The sequence below is a fragment of the Dermochelys coriacea genome, chromosome 7 (genome assembly GCF_009764565.3).
Source record: "Dermochelys coriacea isolate rDerCor1 chromosome 7, rDerCor1.pri.v4, whole genome shotgun sequence".
In the NCBI taxonomy this organism is placed as follows: Eukaryota; Metazoa; Chordata; order Testudines; family Dermochelyidae; genus Dermochelys; species Dermochelys coriacea.
The window spans coordinates 35,746,768-35,770,998 of NC_050074.1; the positions used below are offsets into that span (position 1 = coordinate 35,746,768).

The 24,231-nt window shown below is 42.2% G+C and overlaps 1 protein-coding gene across 18 annotated transcripts in view; it reads right to left on the reverse strand.

Moving 5' to 3' along the window:
- The window catches only part of FBLN2 (fibulin 2), a 190,130-nt gene that overhangs the window by 132,555 nt on the left and 33,344 nt on the right, over nt 1–24,231 (reverse strand). For 8 of the 18 annotated variants that reach the window (XM_043518106.1, XM_043518112.1, XM_043518103.1 and 5 more), the window contains exon 2: nt 3,014–4,474. In XM_043518106.1, the coding sequence (XP_043374041.1) occupies nt 3,014–4,397 (1,384 nt within the window). In that variant the 5' untranslated portion in view covers nt 4,398–4,474. Of the gene's footprint in view, nt 1–3,013; nt 4,475–7,853; nt 8,069–12,738; nt 12,811–24,231 lie in introns of those variants that run through there. The other 10 variants (XM_038411559.2, XM_043518102.1, XM_043518107.1 and 7 more) reach the window with 4 other exon arrangements.

The following is a 24,231-nucleotide window of genomic DNA, read 5'->3' on the forward strand; positions in this document are numbered from 1 at the left end:
CAGCAGTCCTTACCTGGGGCAGCTCCCAGGAAGCATCCGGCAGGTCCCTCTGGCTCCTAGAGGCAGGGGAGCGGCCGCTCCCCCACTGATCACATCAAAAGTGGCACCTTAGGCGCAGACTCCCTGAGTGCTCCGGGGCTGGAGCACCCATGGGGAAAATTTGGTGGGTGCAGAGCACCCACCGGCAGCTCTCCGCCCCGTGCCCGGCCCCAATTCACCTCACCTACGCACCGCCCCCCCTCTGCTTCTCCGTGGCCCCACCCCCCAGCTTCCCGAAAATCAGCTGTTTGGCAGGAAGCTGGGGAGGGCTGAGAAGCAGGCCGCAGCTTCCCGCTCAGGCAGAGAGTGGCAGAGGTGAGCTGGGGCGGGGAGCGGTTCCCCTGCGCCCCCCCCAGGTTACCTGCTGCGGTGCGGGCGGCTCTCCTCGCCCCCCCCCCAACCCAAGCTCACCTCCGCTCTGCCTCCCTTGGCCTGAGCGGGAAGCCGCCGCTTGCTTCTCAGCCTGCCCCAGCTTCCCGCGCAAACAGCTGATTCGCGAGAAGCCTGGGGGGGCGAGAAGCAGAGCGGGGCGGCAAGTTCAGGGGAGGAGGCGGAGCGGAGGTGAGCTGGGGCCGGGGTTGGGGCAGGGAGCTGCCAGTGGGTACTCTGCACCCACCAAATTTTCCCCTTGGGTGCTCCAGGGCTGGAACACCTGTCGAGTCAGCGCCTAAGGCGCCACTTTTGGCCAGTTAAATTTAGAAGCCCTTTTAGAACTGGCTGTCCCTCGTGGAACAACCAGTTCTAAAACGGCTTCTAAATTTAACAACCGGTTCTAGCGAAACAATGCGAACCGGCTCCAGCTCACCACTGAGCATAACCCTAATACTAAAGTCATCAATCCATTACATCTCCTTTGAGTGAGATGGAAGAAATGCAGTGACTGCGTTTTAAACCTAGATCCTGTAGCTGTGCACAAAAGTATGACACTAAATTGACAAAGAAACTTGAACGGGAGTTGGGATTATGTCCCGTTTGTTACCAGAAATCTCTGAACAGTAGCGTCGGATTTCTAATGGCCTTGCACCTGGTATGATCATTTACATCTGTTCAAAGAAGCTACCATTGAGACCAGATAGTGTGTTACTCCACTTTACGCAGATACACCTGGCTACACAAGGTGGAAGAACATTGGAGATTCAGACCCATAATATCTGGGACGTGTTGGCAAGAAGACAGAGGAAAAGGGAAAAAAATGTATTATACTGATGAACATTATCAAAAGAATACATGATAGTGTGGGGTGGGGTGTCAGTTTCATTGGCATGAATTTTTGGATGGCTACATTGGCTGGGAGTGACTTATACAGTTCATCCCAAACTAACAGATAATTAATGTTTTTTTTGTTGTTGTTGTTGTTTTTTCCTTCTTTCTCCACCTTGCAATCCACTTCCCCAATCTTTAATTTGCATAGTGGCCAGTACTACTTGTACAGGCAGTTTCATGCTTCCTCCAGAGGGTCACATCTAGTTTCCTGTGTGGGTTCTGATCTTTCAGAAAAATGTTTAAAAGAAAAGACAAAGACAATGAGATTGTAAATCCAAAGCACTGGGAGGTGGGCCCAGGATCAGTACCTGAAGTGACTTTCAAAATCACTTTTTAAAGTCAGAAGTTAATGATGTGCCTTTAAATATTTGCATATTACCCTGCTGCTATGTACTAAGCATTCACTTATGTAAGTGTTTATCCATGGTGTCAATGTATAGATTTTTATACAGAACAAGACCTTTGGCCTATTGCTGTTGTTTAGGATATTATTCTAAGTTTGAAAACACAAGGTCCCACTCTGATTAAGCCAATTAAATCAGCATTTGCAAAAAAACAAAGGAAAAATGCAAGTTCTTGGGTTCTCAGATTGGCAGGAAAGGGAGAGGCTACCATGCCCATTCATGTATCGTGTATGTAGTTTATTTTGGACAGGTGCCATAATGTCTGTTTCAACCCAGGATCTAGATCTGAACTCAGTTCCCCTCTTATCAGAGTGGGACCAGGTGGTTCAGCATGTTACCTGGATGACATGTGAAGAAAACCATGGCCCACATTAATGAGCATTCTCTATATGAATTGCAGATATTTTACAAGAAAAAGAAATGTAACATTAAAAACCATCATGAGAATATTTGGTGCCACACCATGGGAAAAAAAATGATGTTACGTTTGATCTGATGAAAAATCAGAAATGGGAGATGCACTCATACTGATCTGCAGCGGTGGAGTCTGCATTCATTACTATAATGAGAACTGCATAAAGCTTATAATCAACGTTTATTACAGATGTCAAAAGGAACCCAGAGGCAAAGAGGAAATACGTGCTCTTGCCAGCCCTGATCAAAAATATAAAACTTCTAGCCTAAAAACGACAAGAAAGATGCAGTATTTCTTTTGCTTCCTACTACTTCCTTCTGTGGCAATATATTCTAGAGTATTTATGAAGTTCTTGCATTAATAGATTTAGACAACATTTAAAAATTTATCATCACATACAGCAACTACTGTAAATACTTCTTTGTATTAATACCTGCTTTGGGTTTTAGGAACACTAGAACAATTGATTTTTGTCAATATGGTCAAAGCTAAGATTTTTTTTTAGGTGGATAATCAAATCAGGCAAATAGCCAGCTATGTCTAATTCCTTCTCTGCATAGTAAGTCATTTCAACATCAGTAGTGAGTGGGGTAAGGGAAAGGGTTGTATATGAAAAATGCCTAATCTGAAATGCAGTTGAAATACCAGAAAACATTGTCCACAGTCTCTGAAATTAAAGTTAGGCAAACAGTAGAAGTCTACCTATTCTGCCAAATTAAACGGGTAACAATCCTTGCTTCTTTTAGAAAGACAAAAAGAAGATTGGAGATTTATCTGATTTCACGCATGTGTGTATCAGTGAGAAGGAGAGAACAATGTTTCTGGGCCATTTTTATATAATAATTCAATACCAACAAAACATCTATACTGTAAATAAAAAAAGAGGCCTTACCTTCTGGTAACCTGGAAGCAGCATGAATAGAATTAGGGTCTCCATCTTCTTCAGGTTGGTAATGATAAAGCATCTGTGACTGCTTTTGGGATGCCTGACTACGGTCTTCTTTCAGAGCAATGGGAGGGGATGTTGTGGGACTAAATTTGACCTTGGGGAAAGTATTTCCTCCATGCTTTTCATGGGAAGGTCTGTGACCATGTGACACTGTTACATTTGTCTCTTTCAGAGCTGGAGACATACTGCCCCCCTGCTCTTTATAATCTTTTCTCATGTGTTTTCTTGGTTTAGGGCGAGCATATCCTTCTTGTTCATGTCTCCCTCTCTCCCCTTGTTTCCCCTTTGATTTTCTCTCCGATTCTACCACTTGCGTGGGCATCTCCATCATAGCTGTTTGCTCCTCAGGAGCACTGTTAGTCACAGTTATTTTTTCACTCAGAACCTGCACTGTGGGTGCCATTGTGGTGCTTAGGTCTCTGTTTTCCTCTTCTTGCTCCATTGCACTGTTAAGTTCAGGGTGGGAAGTAGGAGGGTGCATGTTGACTGCTACAGCAGCTTCTTTAGTGTGTGTAACAGGTTGAGTCAACGGTGGGGAAGTAACGCTTATTCCACGGTACTCGTAATCCTCACTTTGTTCTTGGCCAATGCTGTCTTCTTCTGTATGGGCTGCAGAGTTCCTGTGTTTTTTAGGTGATTCCACCTGAGTGGCGTCTCCTTCGGGTGCCTCTTGGTCATAGCTGTACGGATCGTCGTAGTGCCTCTCTGGTTCATTCTCTTCAGTATCCGTTGGGCTCTGAGGATTTAATGTGGATGCACCACAGTCTGGGAGCTGGTAGCACATCAGTTCACCTCCAGAATTTGGGCAATGGCAAACCTTGCACGGAGGAATATGGAACGTATGGCCTGCTACATACTTCTGACCTTCATGGAGGCAGCCTATTCTTCCACACTGAGGGCAGCCATCAGCTGGTAGCACAGCATCAATACAGTTTGGGGGCAACTCAGGGCAAAGCATAAACTGGCAGCTGATCTTGCCTCCTCCCTTGGGACACAAGCATTCAGTGCTTCCAAAGTCCACAAAATAAGATTGCCCTTCGGGTACTTTGCCATTCATAAAGCCCACGTTGACACAGTCATAGTACTGGTAGCCTTCACAAGTACAACCATGTTGCAAACAAGAGGCACAGCATTCACCAGGCTCAAGCACCTCTTCAATACAGTTCTCCAATTGCTGGCACTCCACTCCTGTACAATCCTTCTGGGCATGTGAGATGCCAGTCCAGATGAGCACCAAAAGGACAGTGCACAAACAGCTCAAATGAGGGACTTTGTGCCTATCCATAGTCTCTCTCAACAAATATGGCACCAATTCAGTTTTGCTCATCCTATTTTTTCTGGAAGAACTGTAGGTTCAGCTCCCAGTCTGCAATATTTTCCTGAATTCTCCTTTTCTCCTAGATCCTAAGTTTATGAAAGAAAACTCTGTTAAATGCTATACTCAGCACATATCCTGTTAAACATTAGAAATCCTTAAAAGTTGGGATACAATCCAACATCTGGAAACCCAAATACAAAATTAATCATAATGTCTTCCAAGCATTGCAGGCACTAGGCTTCGAGTTGCATGTTTCTCTCTCTCTCTTTTTTATTTAAGAAAAATCCAAGATTGCTCTTTTTTGCATCTATTCATAAAAAAACAGAGTAACATTAAAAATTAGCCCTTTATACTTCAGTGGGCTTTAAGTCAAGTCATTTCTTCTGGCTAAACAAAGACAAGATACTTTGGCAGATAATAAGCAAATACACAGCTCTTCCTTTGCAGATGTCAGTTTCAGATATTGACTATGTTTTAATTACAAAGGATCAAATCCTGGAGGAGATGTAACTCAGGCAAAACTTTGCCTGATTAGGGACTTTTGGATTTGTCCCTGTATATGTAAATACTTAATGTGAGGGTTTTTTTCCGTTTACTAAATACAATGACATTTTGCTGACAATGACATTTTTGCCTCTGTAATGCTTGTAAACTCAAGACATAAAACTTGCATTACATGTCACTGCAGTTATGTGTAAACATCACATCATCAATTGTGCATACAGGAAGCCCTGTTCTACCTATCACATTGGGGCCAGATCCTCAGCTGGTGTAAATTGGTATAGCTCCACTGAAAGCCTAAGACTCAACAGCAAATCCTCAGCTGATGTAAATACCCATCCACCACTGAATTCAGTGAAGCAATGGCAATTTACACCAGCTGAGGATCTGCTACAATGTGTAGCAATGTAGTTTATTTGTGACAGCACCCAAGTGGCTTTGGCTCAGCTCCTCAATGGTTTGAAATCAATGGGAGTTAGTTACCTAAATACTTTTGAGGATCTGGACTCTTGTGACTTTAAAACCAAACATTCTAGAGTAATCAGCATGTAAAGCATTTGAATCTAAGACATTAATACCTATTAATGATTAGTAAAACAAACATGTGTGCATTGGAAATTTTTAATAATTTTGACACTGTGTACTGCGGAATGATTAATATCAAAGTCAAAGCAAATCAACTGCTGTGAAGTCAGAAAACACACAAATTATTTATGGTTAACATGAAAAGGTACATAATGAAGAATAAATCTGACTTTAGTTTAATAGAATTAGTGGTTCAAAATGTTTTTTTATTTTAAAAGTTATCTGATGGGGGAAAAGTTTTCACTCACAGCATCACCAGGAACACTAAACCAAGCAGAAAACAGGAATTTTGCCAAAAAAATCCATTCCAAAGATTACTTCTCCCCCTTATACTGGGGTTTCCACCTAGTCAGCTCAGAGGTACTACTGGAAATTGGCCAAAATGTGGGAAAAGACTGCCTGTTCTGATAGATATGAACCTTTTATTATATTTAGAGTTTTCTGTAGTTCTGTATTACAATTTGAATTGCTAGACAACATTACTCATTAATATGATAATTCTGAGTCAAATTAGTGAAAACTCCAGTACTATGATATGAATTCAGTAATGGTACCAAGGATGTTACTGTGATTCAGTGAAAAATAAAAATATAAAGGAAGTTTACCATTGTGTTATAAGAGATCCATTTACTGAGAACCACTTTCAACCTTGGACACACAGGAATAAGGAGTAGAGTATTCACAATGCAGTTCCTGAATGAATTCAAACTGGGTTCACAAGATTTAACTATTTCATTGTTTATATACAAAGCCTGCTCTGCTCTTTCAGCAGCTTTCAGGTAATATGAATTTGTAATTGATTATCTGGATTAGACTGTGGAGTAATACATGGAAGGAGAATTAAACATAAGCCACTACTGAGAGCCTTTAAGGACAGGACTTTATCAGATTCTTACAGTGGAATATCCAGGTTATAACACCTCAGCACATTTAAGTCATCAGGCCAAATTTTCTGCTGGAGGCCAATATACTCACTCCACTATGGTGCATTTTCTGCTCCCTAACATAAGGTTAATTTTACAGATGGTCTGAAGCACACTGCTGAACTTTGGGGCAGCTGGGAGTCAAGTCATAACTTCTCAATTTAAGCCAATCTACTGAAAGCAGGGTTTCTATGTTCAAATGTTTCTTGTTCCAGAGAAGGCAAATCATGCAATGCCATAGAATATCAGGGTTGGAAGGGATCTCAGAAGGTCATCTAGTCCAACCCCCTGCTCAAAGCAGGACCAATTCCCAATTTTTGCCCCAGATCCCTAAATGGCCCCCTCAAGGATTGAACTCTCAACCCTGGGTTTAGCAGGCCAATGCTCAATCCACTGAACTATCCCTCCCCCCATGGTACCCATATTGGTACCAATGTGAGCATGGGATGTCCTATCACACTACAGTAAGGCTGATTAGTCAGGAGGTTAATAAGGGAATAGAGAGCCTATCAACTCCAGGTTATCAGTTTGAAAACCAGTGCAGCTGTGTGGTGACTAAGAGTTGCTACCATCTACACTGACCTACGTGAAATTGGAATTTCCACTTCCCACTGGAATGGTTTCTCTTTCCAGTTCCCTTCGGGGGGGGGGGCTACATTCCTTATTCCCTCCAAACTCAATAAAAACAATAAGCACGAACGAGCACTTCTGTTGATAATCTCAATAAAGCAATCAAGCACTAAATCCTAAAGCTGGTCTCTCCAAGTCAGGGTTGAAGAAGATTGGTTAGAGCAGTGTCAAGAGAGACACACTGCAATCACCTGTCCTTCGGAGTATCTAAAACAGTTTACTCACTAAGGCTGTCAGTTTGACCGTCACAGCACTAAAATTCACCCCAGCTTCCACAATAAAGGACCCCTCAGGCTTCATTAAAAGATGAATTGTGCTTATATATTTTCAGTCTTATTAAAATGACCAATGATACTTGTGTAGCAACCACATATTTATAGTTGTTGCACCAACATATTAAACATGACAAATGGAGTGGGATAGTTCGGTGAACATCAAACAGTGATACTTGTCAGTGCAGTATAATGTTTGTCATATGCTGTCCATTGTTTCTTGCCTCTCAAATGTAGCATATGAGCAGGCTCACTTCTCAGGCATAACTTGACGTTTCAACGAAAGGCCACAAAGTTTGTTTTTTGAAGTGAATAGCACAAAATTAGCTGTACTTTATATCTAGCATGCCTAATAAATCCTTTAGTGGTGCATTAACTATTAGTGGATCTAGAAACTACAGCTTCTCTATCTCTTCCTGCATGGTCATCTTTACTTACCTGGCTCCTTTCTATAGCTTTCAAAATCACTCCAGTTTCCCTGAAAAGAAAACCTCTCGACTCATCTCCAGCCTCCCTTTGCTGTCTACTTTCCTCTTAATCTCCTTTGATCCTACCTGGAATCCCTGTAGTCCCATTTTAGCCTAAGATGATCTTCTGTCTCTTTTGCTATCTGCTGTGACACAGCTGTTCTCTCTTTGCCTTGGTCTTTCCTTGCTTTAATGCTTTCTTGGTTCTCTTCCTCACTCTCCAGCCACTTCAGAAGATAGTTCAGTTTCCCTTCCTATTAATGATTCCTCTTTCCCCTCTGTTGGGTCCTTCAGAGTTCTGTCCTTAGTTCTCTTCTCCATTTACACCTTATCTCTTGAGTCCAACCTCTTATCTCTTATCCAATCACAGCATTTTGTCCATGATCACTCTGACTCCTCCCCCTCTAGTCACTTTCACATCTGATTTCTCATCCAACACACTCATATCAAGCTGGTTAAAGCCAAATTTATCTACCCCTTTGAAATCCTTTGTTAGTAACCACATTATCTTCTCAAAAAGAAAAGGAGTACTTGTGGCACCTTAGAGACTAACAAATTTATTAGAGCATAAGCTTTCGTGAGCTACAGCTCACTTCATCGGATGCCACCAAATGCATCCGATGAAGTGAGCTGTAGCTCACGAAAGCCTATGCTCTAATAAATTTGTTAGTCTCTAAGGTGCCACAAGTACTCCTTTTCTTTTTGCAAATACAGACTAACACGGCTGCTACTCTGAAACCTGTGATTATCTTCTCAGTCACCTATGCCCAATCTCTCTCTTTGATGCCTGTGTCTTTCTGGAGAAAATACTTTCAAATGAAATATCTCATTTCACTCTTTTAAGCTTCTTTATATTGTCCCTTTGTTGACTACCAGTTTCCCCCCACCCCAAATAAGCTTCCTTCTGCACCGGGTTGGGACAGGGGTAGTGGAACCCAAGCATTGAATGAAACACAGAGTCATGTCTATTTTGTTCAGCTGGGGAAATGCGTCTTACACTTGTTCCAAAGAATGGGTGCATATCCTGTATAATCCTAAGGAGTTTGTGTATAACTGCTTTGGGAACTCAGCCCTTCCTGGAGACAAACTGTTGTGGAGACACCAACTAGTTTAAATGCAACTCATGTTATTATAGATAGGGTGACCAGATGTCCCGATTTTATAGGGACAGTCCTGATATGCAGGGCTGTCTTATATAGGTGCCCCCCCCCCCGATTTTTCACACTTACTATCTGGTCACTAATTGTAGAAGAAGGGTGTTGTGACTGACTGGAGAAGTTGCATCATCTCAGTGGGTGTGAGGCTTTAGGAATTTTTACAACTCCTTTATGATTTCAATAATTTATTCTCCACAACTGTGATTGTATTTACATTCACTTAAATTCCCCTTTTTGCAGCCAGTGCACTAGAGAGGGGCCTTAGTATAAGTGAGAGAGAATCAGGCCCATTTATATCTTTCACTGCATCTTATTAACTTCATTGACATTTGCTGCTCAGAGTTTGGACGGGATGTTACAACAAATAGAACCCCAAGCATATGAACAAAAATCCCTCCAACAACTGTATTTGAGCTTCACACAACTCTGCAGCAAAACCACCCAAATCTCATCCACAGGCTTGTACACCACTTCATTACCCAGAAAGTTTAAATACATCTTTTGTGAAATTTATTAATGTATAGATCTAAATTCTGCACTGATTTTTATTCCATGTAGTCCCATTGGCTTCAATAGGATTGCACTGGGCAAAAGGCAGAACAGAATCTCTGTTGCCATGTTAATGTGCACAGTGTACCACATAAAGGAGGTCCCAGTTAATATGGGCACCAAAGGCCTGATTCTCCTCTTACACTGGTGAGACTCTGGAGTAACTCCACTATGAGAGAGAGTGAAACCTCAAGGTGTTGAGTTGCCCATCAAAAGCAGCCTAGCCTCATAATAATGCCCACAATAAGTCACATTCCAAAGGTGGCCATTTTTGCAAAAAGAATGAGCTCATATGAGCAGCAGGGATATCATCTCTCTCAGAGACTAATCCCCCACCATCCCAACTAAAACAAAGGACTATTCATGAGGTCTCTGATTTTAAAATGACATTCAAGTATATTACCAATTTAAGCACTAAAAGAATAACTTAGATTCTTCTCCATTATTTTAAAATCAACCTTAAGGAAAATATTTTTTTTGGCAGGAGAATGTTATTCATATCGGTAACATTTTTTCTCCCCAAATTCATAACAAAGGAAGAAAGACGACATTCTGTGGAACCCCCATTCTATGGATGGGGGTGGGTGGGAAGGAGGCAAGTGTACATGTGGGATATACGGGCATTAGACAATGGAGAGGAGGACAGAAGAGCCTTTTGAGTTAGCAAACGAGATGAACAGATTTCCAGGATAGGACATTCAAGGCTAATGTCCGTATGCAGTAGAAACTATAACTAGAGTTGGTCAAAAACACAGAATTTCCATCATGTGGGGAGATCAGAGAGTTCAAAATGTTTCCTCCTGAATCAGGACAAAAAGTCAAAATCTCAAACTTTTTCATTCCATTAAATATTCTAAATGTATTTCATTTCAACAAGGCAAAAGTGTTTCATTCTGACAATAATATAAACAAGTTGAAAATGTCTTCTCAAAAATTTGTAGATCAGCTCCAGCTGTAACCCTGAGCCCGTCAGTTTATTTCAGGTGCCCACAAATGACAGGAGGCCCATTCCTTAAAAGGCTTCCTTATACGAGTAATTTTTACTTATGCTTGTAGTCCCATGGACTGCAATATGGCTACGCACAAAAGGATTACTCGGGTGTATATGGTGTTGCAGGATCAAGGGCTTGCTTTTAAATGTTTTTATTGGAAAGAAGTATAGCCAGCATACACAGTATAAAAAATTGTATGATAAGCATGCACTAAAGGTGAAATTCACCTGGGCCAGCAGAAAGCTTATGCATCCCTTAATTCCCACTTGAGCACAACTTTGAGGGTTTAAGAGATGTTTAATTGGCAGACAGCCCTTTTCATCCTAAAGGAACGTACAAAATTATCTATTATCTATGGCAGGTTTAGAAATAATTGTCCTTCCCTCATGTGCTCTGTTGACTGGGCAGCGTATAAAAACTTGTACTGCCATGGTCCATGGTCTGTGAACAGAGCAACCAGGATATTACATTTTTTTTGAAGCACATTGAAAAAGGTACAGTAATGTGGAAAGCACACACTCTACAAGAAGTTTAAATGTGTTTTCATATGCTATATGCTTTTATACCTCTTACTTCAACTGCTGGCAGTCAAATTGGTAGCTGTCAGAATCAACGGCAGGAGAAAACGAGGAGGGAAAGATCAGTTTAAGAACACTACCCCTTAAATGCAAGAGAGGATGAAAAAATAATGGGGGGGGGAAATCTTTTCTTTTCTTTTCTGCTGGGGGAGAACAACCCTGAACCCAGTTGCTCCTGAGCAGATTGTGCCAGCTAATAGATTAGTGCTTCCTTTCAGACTCTCACCTTCCAGAAATTTGTGATCTCACCAAAAGATGCAAGAGAGAATTCATGGCTTACTCCACCCCATCTCACACTAGGTGTAACTGAAAAGCTACTCAAAAAATGAAAGAATGATAGGAGAAATGTTTGTTGCAGTTCTCTTATATAATATACAGTATACAATAACACTAGCCTTTTCGTTCTGGAACTACTGAAACTTGAGATAGACCTAATGAACCCCAACAAAAACCTGGATCCAAATGTTGTAGCTTTGTCCTATCTCTTATTAAAAATAACACGTCTTGTACTTAGCAATTACACTGTAATCAATTCATGAGTTTATCACAAAAGTCTTGTGATATTTGGCATTATTCTCAAAGCCCCATCTCCCGGGGACCTGTGATTAGGTAAGAAGCTCAGCTTTCTTTTAAAAAAAAAAAAAAAAAAAAAAAAAAAAAAAAAGATGTTTCTAGCCCTGGTGGTTGCAGAGAAAAGCTTGAAATTGTGACCCAACTGAACTCTAACGGCTCCAAAATTAGCATCCCCAAATCTTTTTAAAAAAAAGGGGGGGGCAAAAATCTCATGATTATTTAAGCCACTTACAGTTTTGGGGGGCCTGACTCATGATTTTTAAATGCATGGGCTTGGCAGTACTGCAGTTAACCCACACAGGAAGAATATTTGAGAGCCTTATGGAGCTTCGAATAAGGATATGTTTATATTGCAATTGGGAGGTATGACTGCAGCATGTGTAGATATACTCAAGCTAGCCTGAGTAGCCGTGAAGCTACAGCAGTATGTACCCAGGCTCCTGGGAAGACGGGGACTGTGTTGCCATGGTTTCGCTGCTATTAATACTTGAGTCAGGCAGATTGAGGCTAGTTTGGGTACAACTACACATGCTGAAGTCTCGCCTCCTGATTGAAGTGTAGACCTAACTTAGGTCACTGGAGACATTAAAAATGGGAGGAAAGTTAAGGCACAAGACATGCAAGGCAGAAATGATAGCAGATTCAAAGAAAGAGAACCAATCAGACAACACACCCTCTACTGTAATTATTTACCCACTTTGTACCGATGTTATGGTGCTTAATTAATGTTTTTAAAGTGCTTTGATATGCTCAGAGGAATTTGTGGTAAGATCAGCATTACTATCTGCCTGTCAACCAAATGTGGGCCAAATTATTTCAGAGGAAGGTGGGTCCCTCAAACCAAGTTTTTGGAAACCTGTAGCTAACTATTACAACTAATCAACCAATTGCTAATCTATACTATTATGCTTCTCCGGGAAGTGCAGCTTTGGAAGCAGTGTTTGAAGTCATGAAGTAAAAAGCCGCCCAGTCCCAAATATACTGTAGGAGAGGGTGGGGTGAGGGAAGCAGCGGGGTTGAGAGTCACAGTTTAGGTGTAATGTCTCATGCAGTACTCTCCCCTCTCTGCAATTCAACCCAAATTAATGTAACACGTATTTGCCTCACATATGGAGAAATTCACCTGTCACTGGAAGGTTGTGGAAAATCCCCAGCGCAGCAAATCCAAAAAGGGACTCAGCGGGATGATGGGCAGCTGCAAAAAAAAGAGAGAGAGAGACCTACATATGAGTGTGTACACGTGTGATGGGGATGGGGGGACAAATGCTCACCTTACCCCCAGTACAGCTGGACTCTGCCTCAACTCCCCGATACCCAGCACATCAGGTTTGTGGTACAGCGAAGGGGTTGTTGTTGGGATAATGGGTGCTGCGGAACCATACTAATTCCAATGCCATGGGGACCTCTCCAACAAAACAACTGGGGGGAAGGAAGGGCTGGATTTTCCTCACAGTTGCATAAAGGCACATGAGCCTTGACTCAGGAAAGCCTCCCTGTTCCGGATAGCATTAAGACACATGCCCTTCTGAAATGGGGCTATTGTGCTTTACAAAACCAATGAAACACAAGGTGCCTAACAAGATCAAGATTCAAATTCCCACAGATGCATCCCGAATACAACCCACTGTATACGTTATATCAGCGGTCCCCAAACTGTGGGGTACGGAGGAACATTTTGGGGAAGGGAGGAAGCACCACCCAGCCCTGGTCTGCCCTCAGCTCTGCTCCAGCCACAGTTCCCTGCCATGGCTCCACTTCCAGTCCTGGTCCCAGGCCGGGCTCCCAGCCATGGCTCCACTTCTGGCCCCGCCACCAGGTGAAGCCCCAGCCTCGGCCCCAGCTCCAGCCGTGCCCCAGCCTCAGGTCCCAACCACGGCCGGGCTGTGGCTCTGCTCCCAACCCCTCTCCAGGCCACAGACGCATCCCCAGCTGTAGCCCCATCCTCAGCCCCTGGCTCCCAGCCCAGCCCCCAACCACAGCCAAGGGAGACAGGGGTAAGAAGGGGCACAAGGTAAAAAGTTTGGGGACCACTGTATTATATCCTGGAACATAACTGCATAACTGGCCAGGTACTTAGTCAGCTCTGTTATGTAGGAAATCTGCTTCATTATTCATCTTTGAAATTAAAATAAATTGGTTTAATTTATAAGAAAGAAATCTCCAACTTTCTGGAGTGGATAACCACCCTATTTGCACCTAAAAACCCCTCTAATTCCACAACACTCAAAAATCTGGAAGAAAAAAAGCCAGTGTGACAAGATGCAGCCAACAAAAACTTCTCTGTGCTCATAACGTCCCACTACAGTTTCCACAAGCAAACAGAACTACTGTGCTTTCACAGTGCACATGAAATGCAAGAGAAGCTCCTGACCCCACAGACTCCGACTGCACAACACATGTGCAGAATATTCTACTATATGCAGGCACTGCAAATTTGGCAACACTTATTATACAGATGCTATAACAAGCGTGCAAAATTAGTTCAACACCATGCATGTAGGGGTGTATGCAACCAAGATGATACTCACATAGCACTACGATGAGTGTAGTATAAAATGCATATAGATTAACTAAAATAGGTTAGAACACTCAGGAAACTATGGGCCAAATTTTCCAGAGTTTTGCCTAAGAAAGAATGGCAGAAGGACTGGACCATATAGGAAAAAAATTTGGTAGGCAAAATTAAGTTATTCAATTTGGCCAGGACACAGGTGCTTGTACCCCTGTTCCCATAGGAAGTGGTTTGGGATTTTACACTTCTAAAGTTCTTTGTGGTGCTCATCCTTTGCTCCCGTCTCAATCTCCGAACTTCCTCTGATACATTCAAGTCTGTCTCCTTCCCTCTCTCTTCCTTCAGCTGGCATACAAAAAGAGTTTCTATTCACTCTCTCCATCAGAAATTTGAGAAAAAGAGCAGCAGTGATCTCATGGATTGTGGCATGCACGTTTTCAGAGTTTCCCCCCTAGCAATTAAATTACTACAGTGCTAATTAAAACTTACTCTTTGAAAAATACTTAGATGAAAGCATTTAAAATGGCAACAGAACAGTACTCCTAAGGCACTTTGAGCCTAACCACCCTAAGCATTGGGAGAGCTATGATGCAGGAGACCACCTCCATTCACTAGGGAACGTGTTGTTTTAAAACTGAATATAAGCATCAGATGGAAACCTGTCTAGTTACTTTCTAGCTATATTGGGCAGTCCTGCTGGAACAGTTTTTACTTTATTGAGGGAAAATAAGCTAAGTGAATGGGGAAAATACGTAAGTGACTGCTCAGCGGAGTTCTGGGGTCCCCTGCCCCATGGATTATATAGGAAGTGTTTCAACTTCATTAACAACTGTACTTACTGGGTAAAAACTGAAGCGGAACAGCTATGTATTCTATCCCAAATTTATGCCCGCTCCCCAAGCAAAAATGCTTCAAAGTCAGTTACAGTAGTGGTCTCTCTTGGCTCATCTCATCTTCAAGTTAGAATCCAGAGTCTTGTATATTCTATTAGCATTAGGTCCCCAAAGTAACCGACACAATTTGGTTTCATTCTGACAATGGACTCCTAAAAAGTGATGAGTCATTTGTGTCAAAATAAATCTTGCCGCTATAGTCTAATGTTTATTGGGGTAAATAAATCAGTCAAACTTGTCTAGACATTGTCATTTTCATGATGAATGTTGAATTTCCATTGCAATACATTGTAACATGTTAACTGCACAGCAAGTTTTATTTTATCTACATCAATCTCTTTCTTGTTTGGGTTTTCTCCATGACTTTCCATACTTGTGAGAGAAACGGATTCCAGTAAACAGAGCAAGGCACACAGAACTCCGTGAATGTACCTCTATGTTCATCTGCAACATGTGTGCCTGCAGACTGCACTCTTGGGTTCTCCTGGGAATACACTGCCAATCACAAAAGTTTTTCTCCTATATTACATGGTGGTTTTGTAATGTAGCAAACACCTACTAGAATCTAAGATAAAACTCTGTTTCTCAACAGGATTCAAACTTAGTTCTCCAGAAACTAAATGCTGCTTTCAAGAATCAACTGTAGCAGCAAACTGATGTCTTTCTTCAGCTGCACTCTCCGACACATAGCTGAGAAAATACAAGTTTCTACTCTCTCAGCTGCCAGAATGTGCTTGGCTAAGAGTTAAGAATGCCATGCCCAGGAGCAAACTTCTGTATGTGTAAACCCAAAACGTGGGCATGGCAATATGTCATACTTATAAATATCAGACCAGATCATGAGCTTCTTAGTTCCATAAGTAGAGGGGAGTCTACGCCTGCGGATTGGCTGGGAGAACAATGAAAGAGGGGAAAGCCAGCTTCACAGCCTAATCTCCCTTCTACTGTGGGGTTGGGAGTAGATGGGCCGGCAGGTCTTTGCTGGCTTCTGAGACAAGACAGTGTAAGTTACTGCAACAGAGTTCACAGTAATTTGTGCCGCTTTCCTTTCCATAGTGTGGAACCCTTCTCCCTTTAGAGGTTGGTTATGACAGGTAGGGAGCTGCAATCAAGCAAGACCCTAGTATGAAGTTTTCTGTTAGAGCCATGCTCTCAAGGGGCTGCATGGATTCTATCCCTGCTGGGAGAATTCAGGGGAATCTCTGCAAGGAGTAATACCCAAGAAAGGATGACTGGATCCTCATTCAAGAAAACTTCCACTGAAGTCAATGAAAGTTTGTCTGAGTATCTAATGCAATTCTTGTTCCATCATTTGCTTATTATTGCCCCAAAGTCATATTCTCCAATCACCTGCATGGCACAGACATAGCATCAGTATATAGCGAGCTACCACCATCGCCTCCACAAGAAGAGAGACCACACACCCAGTGTGTGAGGGAGTTAGGTATAAAGCTTAGGGGCCAGATTCTGATATCCTTACACATGCTGAGTGGCACCTTACTCTACAAGTGCTCTCACTGACTTCCATGGGACCATTCATTGAGTGAGTTACTGTTCATCATGGTATCAGAATCTGGACCAGAATCAAAGACAGCTTGATCTGATCAGAAGAATTGCTACAATGAGACAAAAGTACATGACATGAGTACTGCATGGTGATGTGATACAGGGCAGAAGCAAGGTGGGGGAAGACAGTCAGCAACCATGAGCCTGGTATCAGAGAATGTCCTAGGAACAATCTGAACAACATGGGATAAATACTACTGCACATTAATTCTTCTTATAGCACTGGTAACTTCCAGTGCACGTGACAGGAACACAACAGAAACTGTAAAAAGCACAGGGTAACATGTGAACTGATCATGCCACATCAGTGAAGTTAGCCATGAAGATAGTCCTCTAAAAGACATGTTTTGAAGACCCATAGTGTTCATCAGGCCCTCAGAATGGATTGGACACAGGATTTCCATAGGTTTTTCTGCCTTGTTTCATCTCCCTTCTCTCTTTCTTCCTCTGCTACTTGCTCCACTTGGAACCAAGTGTTATATGTTCTGTCAAGAGTATACTATGGTGCAATTGTTCATTACTTGCTCCAACAGAATTTGGCACATCTTTTCCCCTCCACGTGGATGTACAAGGAAGGGAGCCAGGAGGCTCTAAATACCACCCCCTCCACCCAGTCTAATTAATAAAAGAAGATTTATGCACCATGGCTGTAGAAAAACAACTAAATACAATAAACAAGTTTAGACAATTGCTCTAGTGCAGCACACACACACGAAAGTGAATCTAATGCTGTACAAATTTGCTAGAGGATGACAACCACCAGCACCACCACCACCTGTAATACAGATCAGGCCGAATCCTACAGTCCCTATCAGACAAGGCTCCCATTGACTTAATAAATGTAGATAAATGAAGCATATTCCAAACTTGTGTACCAGCTAATAGCTCACTCATTGTTATATCTTCCCACTAATCAACATTCTGTTGTAATTCACCTTCCAATTCTTCTGGCTATTGCACATGGCAGCTGATTGTCTGTTTGGCTTTTTCCAGGGTCTTCCAGAAGTGCTTTACATTGGCTTACTCTCTTACTGGTTGCTTTATTCTGTCTTTCCATTTGGTATAAGGCATATTTCCAAGTTTTCAGATGCAGATTTCAGAGATTGCTGCAGGGCTCTATTCGATTACCTGAACAAGTTAGGTGCCAATATAAATGGTATTTTAACTTTTAGCTCTGCATATTTAACAGGAGCAAATTTTCAATAGCATACAAAATTGTTCAGTTTTCCAAAGCCTTTCAACCTTCTTCACCTCATCTCCCTGGTTTGGGCTAGCACCCTCTCTCTCAATCATTATGATTGCTGTCTTTCCTTTATTTACATGGCGTTTTTAAGCAGTTTTCATTTTCTGGATATTCTTGGCTCCACACAACATACTGGATGCACGTTCGTCACGGGGCAGGTTTTTCCACTGGTTTCAAAAAAAAAAAAAAAAAAAAAAAAAAGCCAGTTACTGCAGTTTTCTTAGGATTCGGGTAATCTGGGTTGGTTTTTGTGATCCAATTTCAATACAGGCTTTTCTTACAAGGGAAGGGGGAAGAGTAGCTGGCATTATGGAAGAAACAGCCTCATGGCCAGATTGCCTTCTAGTAGAAAAGCACACAGGAGTGGGATCAGAGAAGAGGAGCATTCTGGGAGATTTTTCTGCATGGTCTTCCCCTTAGTGAGAGAAAGCGGGGGGGTGGGGGATGTAGATTTGCAGGCCGAGCGTTCTCCAACCTCACTCATCTCTGTTTCTGTGTGTGGAAAGGGGATTCTCTTCAGCAAAGAATGAGAGGCCTATTGACCCCACTGACAGTGTAGACTCTGTAGGAGCTGCCTTCCCTTCGACTGGACTGTTCCTTATGACCGCACAGAGCAACCCTGGATGGGCTCTAAAGGAAGGTTATAGAGCTCCCTAGCTGTGTAATCTCTGGTTCTCCACATGGAAAGCTGAGCACAACACAGGAGATGGAGTTGGATAGTCTCCTCCCTTGCTCCACCCTCTTGCATCCCCAGATCTCTCCTCAAATCTCCATGGCCATCCACATCAGACCAGGAAGGGCAAGATGGGCCAGAGGCCTGACACCCACCCCTTTCTCATGGAAAGGTTAAGATGACCCAGCCTTGCCACCTAGCATCCACAACCTCCTTAATCTAGGAGTCAGTTTGTCATCTCTTCTCCCAGATATGTTTACTAGACTGGGCAGGGAGGGAAGGAAATTATTTCATTATTCCCATGCACAACCCTCCTCCCCTCCAAGAAAACAAACTACAAGTATACAAGGACTGAAGACAAAGCATTATCCACAGCAGATGAAACAGATCTATCAGGACGTATTATGTTAATTATAAGTTTCCTGTGTCTTTCATGAGTCTCCAATTGCATCCAAACAACCTGTTCCCCCTCTCAGACTGCTGACAATAATACTTCCACAATTATGATTATATTATTATTATAAACACTAATTAACATCTTTTAGCCAAGAGCAAAAATTATTATTTTAATGGAGGACAAAACTAGAACATTTGGTTAGAATGTTCTCAAAGAAATGTTAATTACCACTGACTTAAACAAGTGGAAATCAAAGCCCACCATTTGTGGACTGCTTTGAAAAGTTCTAATGCCAAAATAAAATGTGCTGGAAAGAAATCTTCAGTTTTCTTCATGAATTAAAAGTGAAATCCCTGTAACTGAAGCCTGAATCTATCATCCCCTTACTCAGTCTCCAAATGCAGATGTAATCCATCAATCAAAAAAGCTCCTACACAAGCTTTCCATAAAAGACAACAGAATTAATTTTGTTTGCTGGATACAGAAATGTGAAAAGATGCACGCCTTGCTATTTCATCTAAATTTCTATCATTCACAAACAATATTGCCAGATGTAGCTACTAGAAGTTACTCTCAGTTCCTCCCCATCTTCTAGCCGGTGTTTATTTTTCAGTGAACTGCAGTGATTGTCAAAAGCTGTCAAAGAAGTTGAAGAGTTGCTACATGGCTCTCTGTGCTGGAAATTAATTTGTTCTTGGGCTAATGGATTGAGCATGGGGCCGAGAGACAAGTTCTCTCTCTGTTTCCTGCTGTGCTATAGATCAGTTGGGTAAAGATGGGCAAGTTATCTAGGCCTAGATCTTCAAAAGGCATTTAGGTGCCTAATTCCCATTTTAATCAATCAATGGCAGTTAGTTCCCTAAATGCCTTTGAGGATCTGGGCCCTAACCTCTCTGTGCCTCAGTAGCCCCATTTTAGAGGTGGAGGAACTAATCCTTAATGGCAACAATTTTCAAGTTGTTTGATTTGAAATGCTTTAAGAGGCCCTGATTTTCAGAGAACACTAAGCACCTGTTCTCTGAAAACCAGGTCCCTTTAAAATGTCTCAAGTTAGTTACCCACAATTGTGGCACCCAACGTTACTAGTCCACTTTGAAAATCTTGGCCATTGATCTTTGTGAAGTGCTTTGATATCTTTAAGTGAAAACCATTTCATATGGGAAATACTTCATATGGGAAAATATTTCATGTTATTTGCATCCTAATTATCTTTATCTCAGACCCTAATCTTTGGCGATAAACAGCCATTTCCCACCCCCACCCTCTCAGAATTCAATATCCTGCTGTATGCCTTGGATCTAGGTTACTCTATGTATTGTAGATTTGTATCATCGACCATTCACCTTCTTAGTTGTATCAATCTATCTGCTTGTTCCATTCCTATTGATCTCAGTCAAATCTACTGAACTGCCCAACTCACCGAGTTCCCCAATGAATCACCATTAATCATGGGCAGTCATTAATCACCCATGGCTCTCACCACATCCCTTCTCTGCATCATAGTCTGTTCCTTCAACCTCTTGCACCATCTCTTGTTCCCTTGAACCTTCCCCTTATGTTCCCACCACGTCTGTCTTTTCCTCTCCCCCTTCCCTTCTCAGTCTCCCACACTCACAAATCCATAACCCACATGCACACTACTCTCCCTTCTTCCCATCTCCAGTGAGATCTGCCCCAGTTCCAGCTCTCCCTTTATCCCACCCTTTCCACCTCCCACACTCTTCCTTGTCACCACCTTTATTCCACTGGACCCTCCGACGCACATCTACTCCCCCGTCCCTCCTCCATTTCTTCTACTCCTTCTGGAATGTGCGCTCCATGTATGAAAAGACCACTGCCATCTGTGACCTCTTCATCTTCTCATATGCACGGAAGCCTGGCTCCTGGACTTTTTCCACTGACCTCAGTGGGTTTTGGACAAGGCCCAAAATGTCTGAGATGTATCCTCAATTTGGATGATTAATTCCTCTGGACAAGGACAGTGTCTTTTCCTGTCTATTATTCAGCACCAGCTACTGACACACAGTAATTACAAATATAGTTTGTTCTCGTCTTCAATATTTATGGACGAATTCTGCCTTGGATGCATGCGGCTCCAAGTTTTATAATGAGCTTGCGGTTTGGTACTATGTTTACCCTACAAACCAGAATGGTGTTAGAAGATCTAGACTCGTTTCCTTTTCAAGTTATACATTACATTTTTTCATTACCACATGAAGCTGTTGTGGTCTTTTTCATAAAAAAAAATATGTGATTTATAATCCTGCATGGAATTTTGCTTTGAAGTTTGTTTATTAACAAGTACAAGTGAACGACACTAACAAAGCTAAGAGTCTGATCTCATCAACAGCTATTACCAGGATAGGTGAACCCATTGGACTTCAATGGGACTGTTCACATGCTTAAAGTTAAGCATGTTATTAAGTACCTTGGTGAATTAGGGGCAGAGCAACAAGAAAGCACATACAATTATAGAAATGTAGGGCTAGAAGGGACTCAAGAGATCATCTAGACCATCCCCCCATTCTGAGACAGGACCAAGCATACCTAGACCATCCCTGACAGATGTTTGTCCAACCTGTTAAAAACCTCCAGTGATGGGGACTGCACAGCCTCCCTTGGAAGCCTGCTCCAGAGATTAAACTACCCTTATAGTTAGTCTTTTCTCAAGACTAAACATGCCCAAATTATTTAACCTTTCCTCATAGCTTAAGTTTCTAGATCTTTTATTACTTTTGTTGCTCTCCTCCAGACTCTCTAATTGGTCCACATCGTTCTTAAAGTATCGTGCCCAAACTGGACGTAGCTCTCCAGCAGAGGTCTCAACAGTGCCGAGTAGAGCAAGGACAATTACGACCGGTGTCTTACATATGACACTCCTGTTTATATTTTTTGCAACTGCATAAAAATTGTTAGTTCATATTCAATTTGCAATCCACTATACCCCCAGATCCTCTTCAGCAGTACTACTGCCTAGCCAGCTATTCCCCATTTCATAGTTAGAAAGGAAAAATCAAATGCACGAGTGTAGCACTTTGTACTTGTCTTTATTGAATTTCATCTTGACAAATTGGAGAACTGATCTGAAATCAACAAGATTATTCTGAATTCTAATACTGTCTTCCAAAGTGCTTGCAACCTCTCCCAGCTTGGTGTCACCTGCAAGTGTTATAAGCACACTCTTTGCTCCACCATCCAAGTTATTAATGAAAATATGGACTAGTGCCTGACCTAGGACAGACACCAGTGGGAACTCTAAAGATATATCCCTCCAGTTTGACAGTGAGCCATTGATAACTACACTTAGAGTATGGTCTGTCAACCAGTTGTGCACCCACTGTGACATACCAGGGTACAATCCAGTCTAATGAGCAGTTGTGTCACCCCACCCTACAACTTTGGGTGCCTTACAATGCTTTGCTGAAGTAACTCCCAACTGGGCTGCTCATAAACAAACAGCCTTCCATCATGTAAACCAGCCACACCCTGAATGTGTGTGTGTGTGTGTGTGTGTGTGTGCGCGCGCGCGTGCAGTCTGCCAGCCATGTTTGGGGTCACCAAGTATAAGCAAGGCTGGTGAGAGCCAGAGTATAACCCACACACCCCCACACTGAGATTTTCCTCCAGAAATGTATGTCCTGTATGGCCCAGCCCCCTCCTGAACAGTACAAAATATTTTAAGTCTATTAGCCCTTAAAGGGAATAATCTCAAATTGTTATTCAGACACTTCAATTTAAACACATTGGATTAGATAAAATAGTAAAACAAGTTTTAACTACCAAGAGATAGATTTTGAGTGAGTACAAATAAGGAGGCATAAAACTCAGAAATGGTTACAAGAAAAATGAAGATAAAAAACATTTACTAATGCTTAATGTAACAACCTATATCAGTTTCAAGCCAAGTTTTTCACCACCTGCTTTCAGCAGTCCTACTGACCAAACTCCCTCAGTCAGGGCCCCTCCTTCAAAGTCCCAAGGATTATTTCATTTTTCTCTTCAAGGGCAGCGAATGCAACAGGCTGGGAGAGGGAGGGGGTGCCTTGTGGGGTTTGTCCCTCCTTTTTATAGTTTCAGTCCCACTCTTGAAAATCATTTCCAGCTGGGCACTAGGTGTCAAAGAGTCTATGTGGAAGGATATTTTCTTTTGGATTTTTTACCTGTTTGAACTTCCTTTGTTTTCCCTTCCTGCTTGAAGACTCATTTTACCGCTTAAATACAAATTAAGCAGAGCATACATACCTTTGTTTAGGACAGACTTAGCTTCTATTTGGGCAGGGCTGTGGGGTTTGGAACACGTGTTAGTAACATCATACAGGGAACTCTCATAACTTTACATACAATGTTACCATATATATTTTATCAGGATAATACTGACTAGAAAATTATGAGTTTTCAAGTTATACTATACAAGACATGCCTTGTACAAAAATTACAATAGTGTGTAGGGTGTGAACACAGGGTTGTATTCCGTCACACCCACCTTACAGCAATTTCCTCTAGACCACATTTCCTTACAAGAATGTCATGTGGCAGTGCCAAAGCCTTACTAAAAATCAAGATATATCACGTGCTTATGTCCTTCCCTAGTCAGACCACCACATAGCACATGTTTAACTTTAAGCACATGCTTAAGTCCCATTGACTTCAGTGGGCCTTAAACATGTGGATAAGGGCTGTCCTGAATGCGGATACTTTCCTGAATCAGAATCTTATGCCAAGCAGTAAGTGTCCTCAGATCTGACCCCAAGTTTGTAACAAACTTAAAATTCATAATCAAAGGGTAGTGTTAAGATAGCCATTTATTTTATCTTTTTTCTTAAATTGCTCACATAACACCAAGATCATCAAAAGTCAGAATTAGAGAACAGTAAAGGAAGGGTCTATTTTTGCCTTTCACAAGTAAACTTGATTCTCCCGCACCCTTTCCTCTCCCCCCCCCTTATTTTTACTGTTGACTTTCACTTTCTGATTCTTATACACTAGCATAATCCTATTCTGCCTGAGTTTCCCAGCACAGCACGCATAAGACAGTTAGCTTTTCCATAACTGGTGTTCTTCGAGATGTGTTGCTCATGTCTATTCCACAATAGGTGTGCTTGCTCGCCACATGCACCAGTGCCGGAAGTTTTTCCCCTAGCAGTACCTGTGGGGGGGGAGCACCCCCGCGACCCCTGGAGTGGCACCTGCCTGGCACGGTATAAGGGATGCTGCGTGCTCCCCCCACCCTCAGTTCCTTCTTGCCAGACAACTCCGACACAGAGGAAGGAGGGCAGGGTGTGGAATGGACATGAGCAACACATCTCGAAGAACACCAGTTACGGAAAGGAAA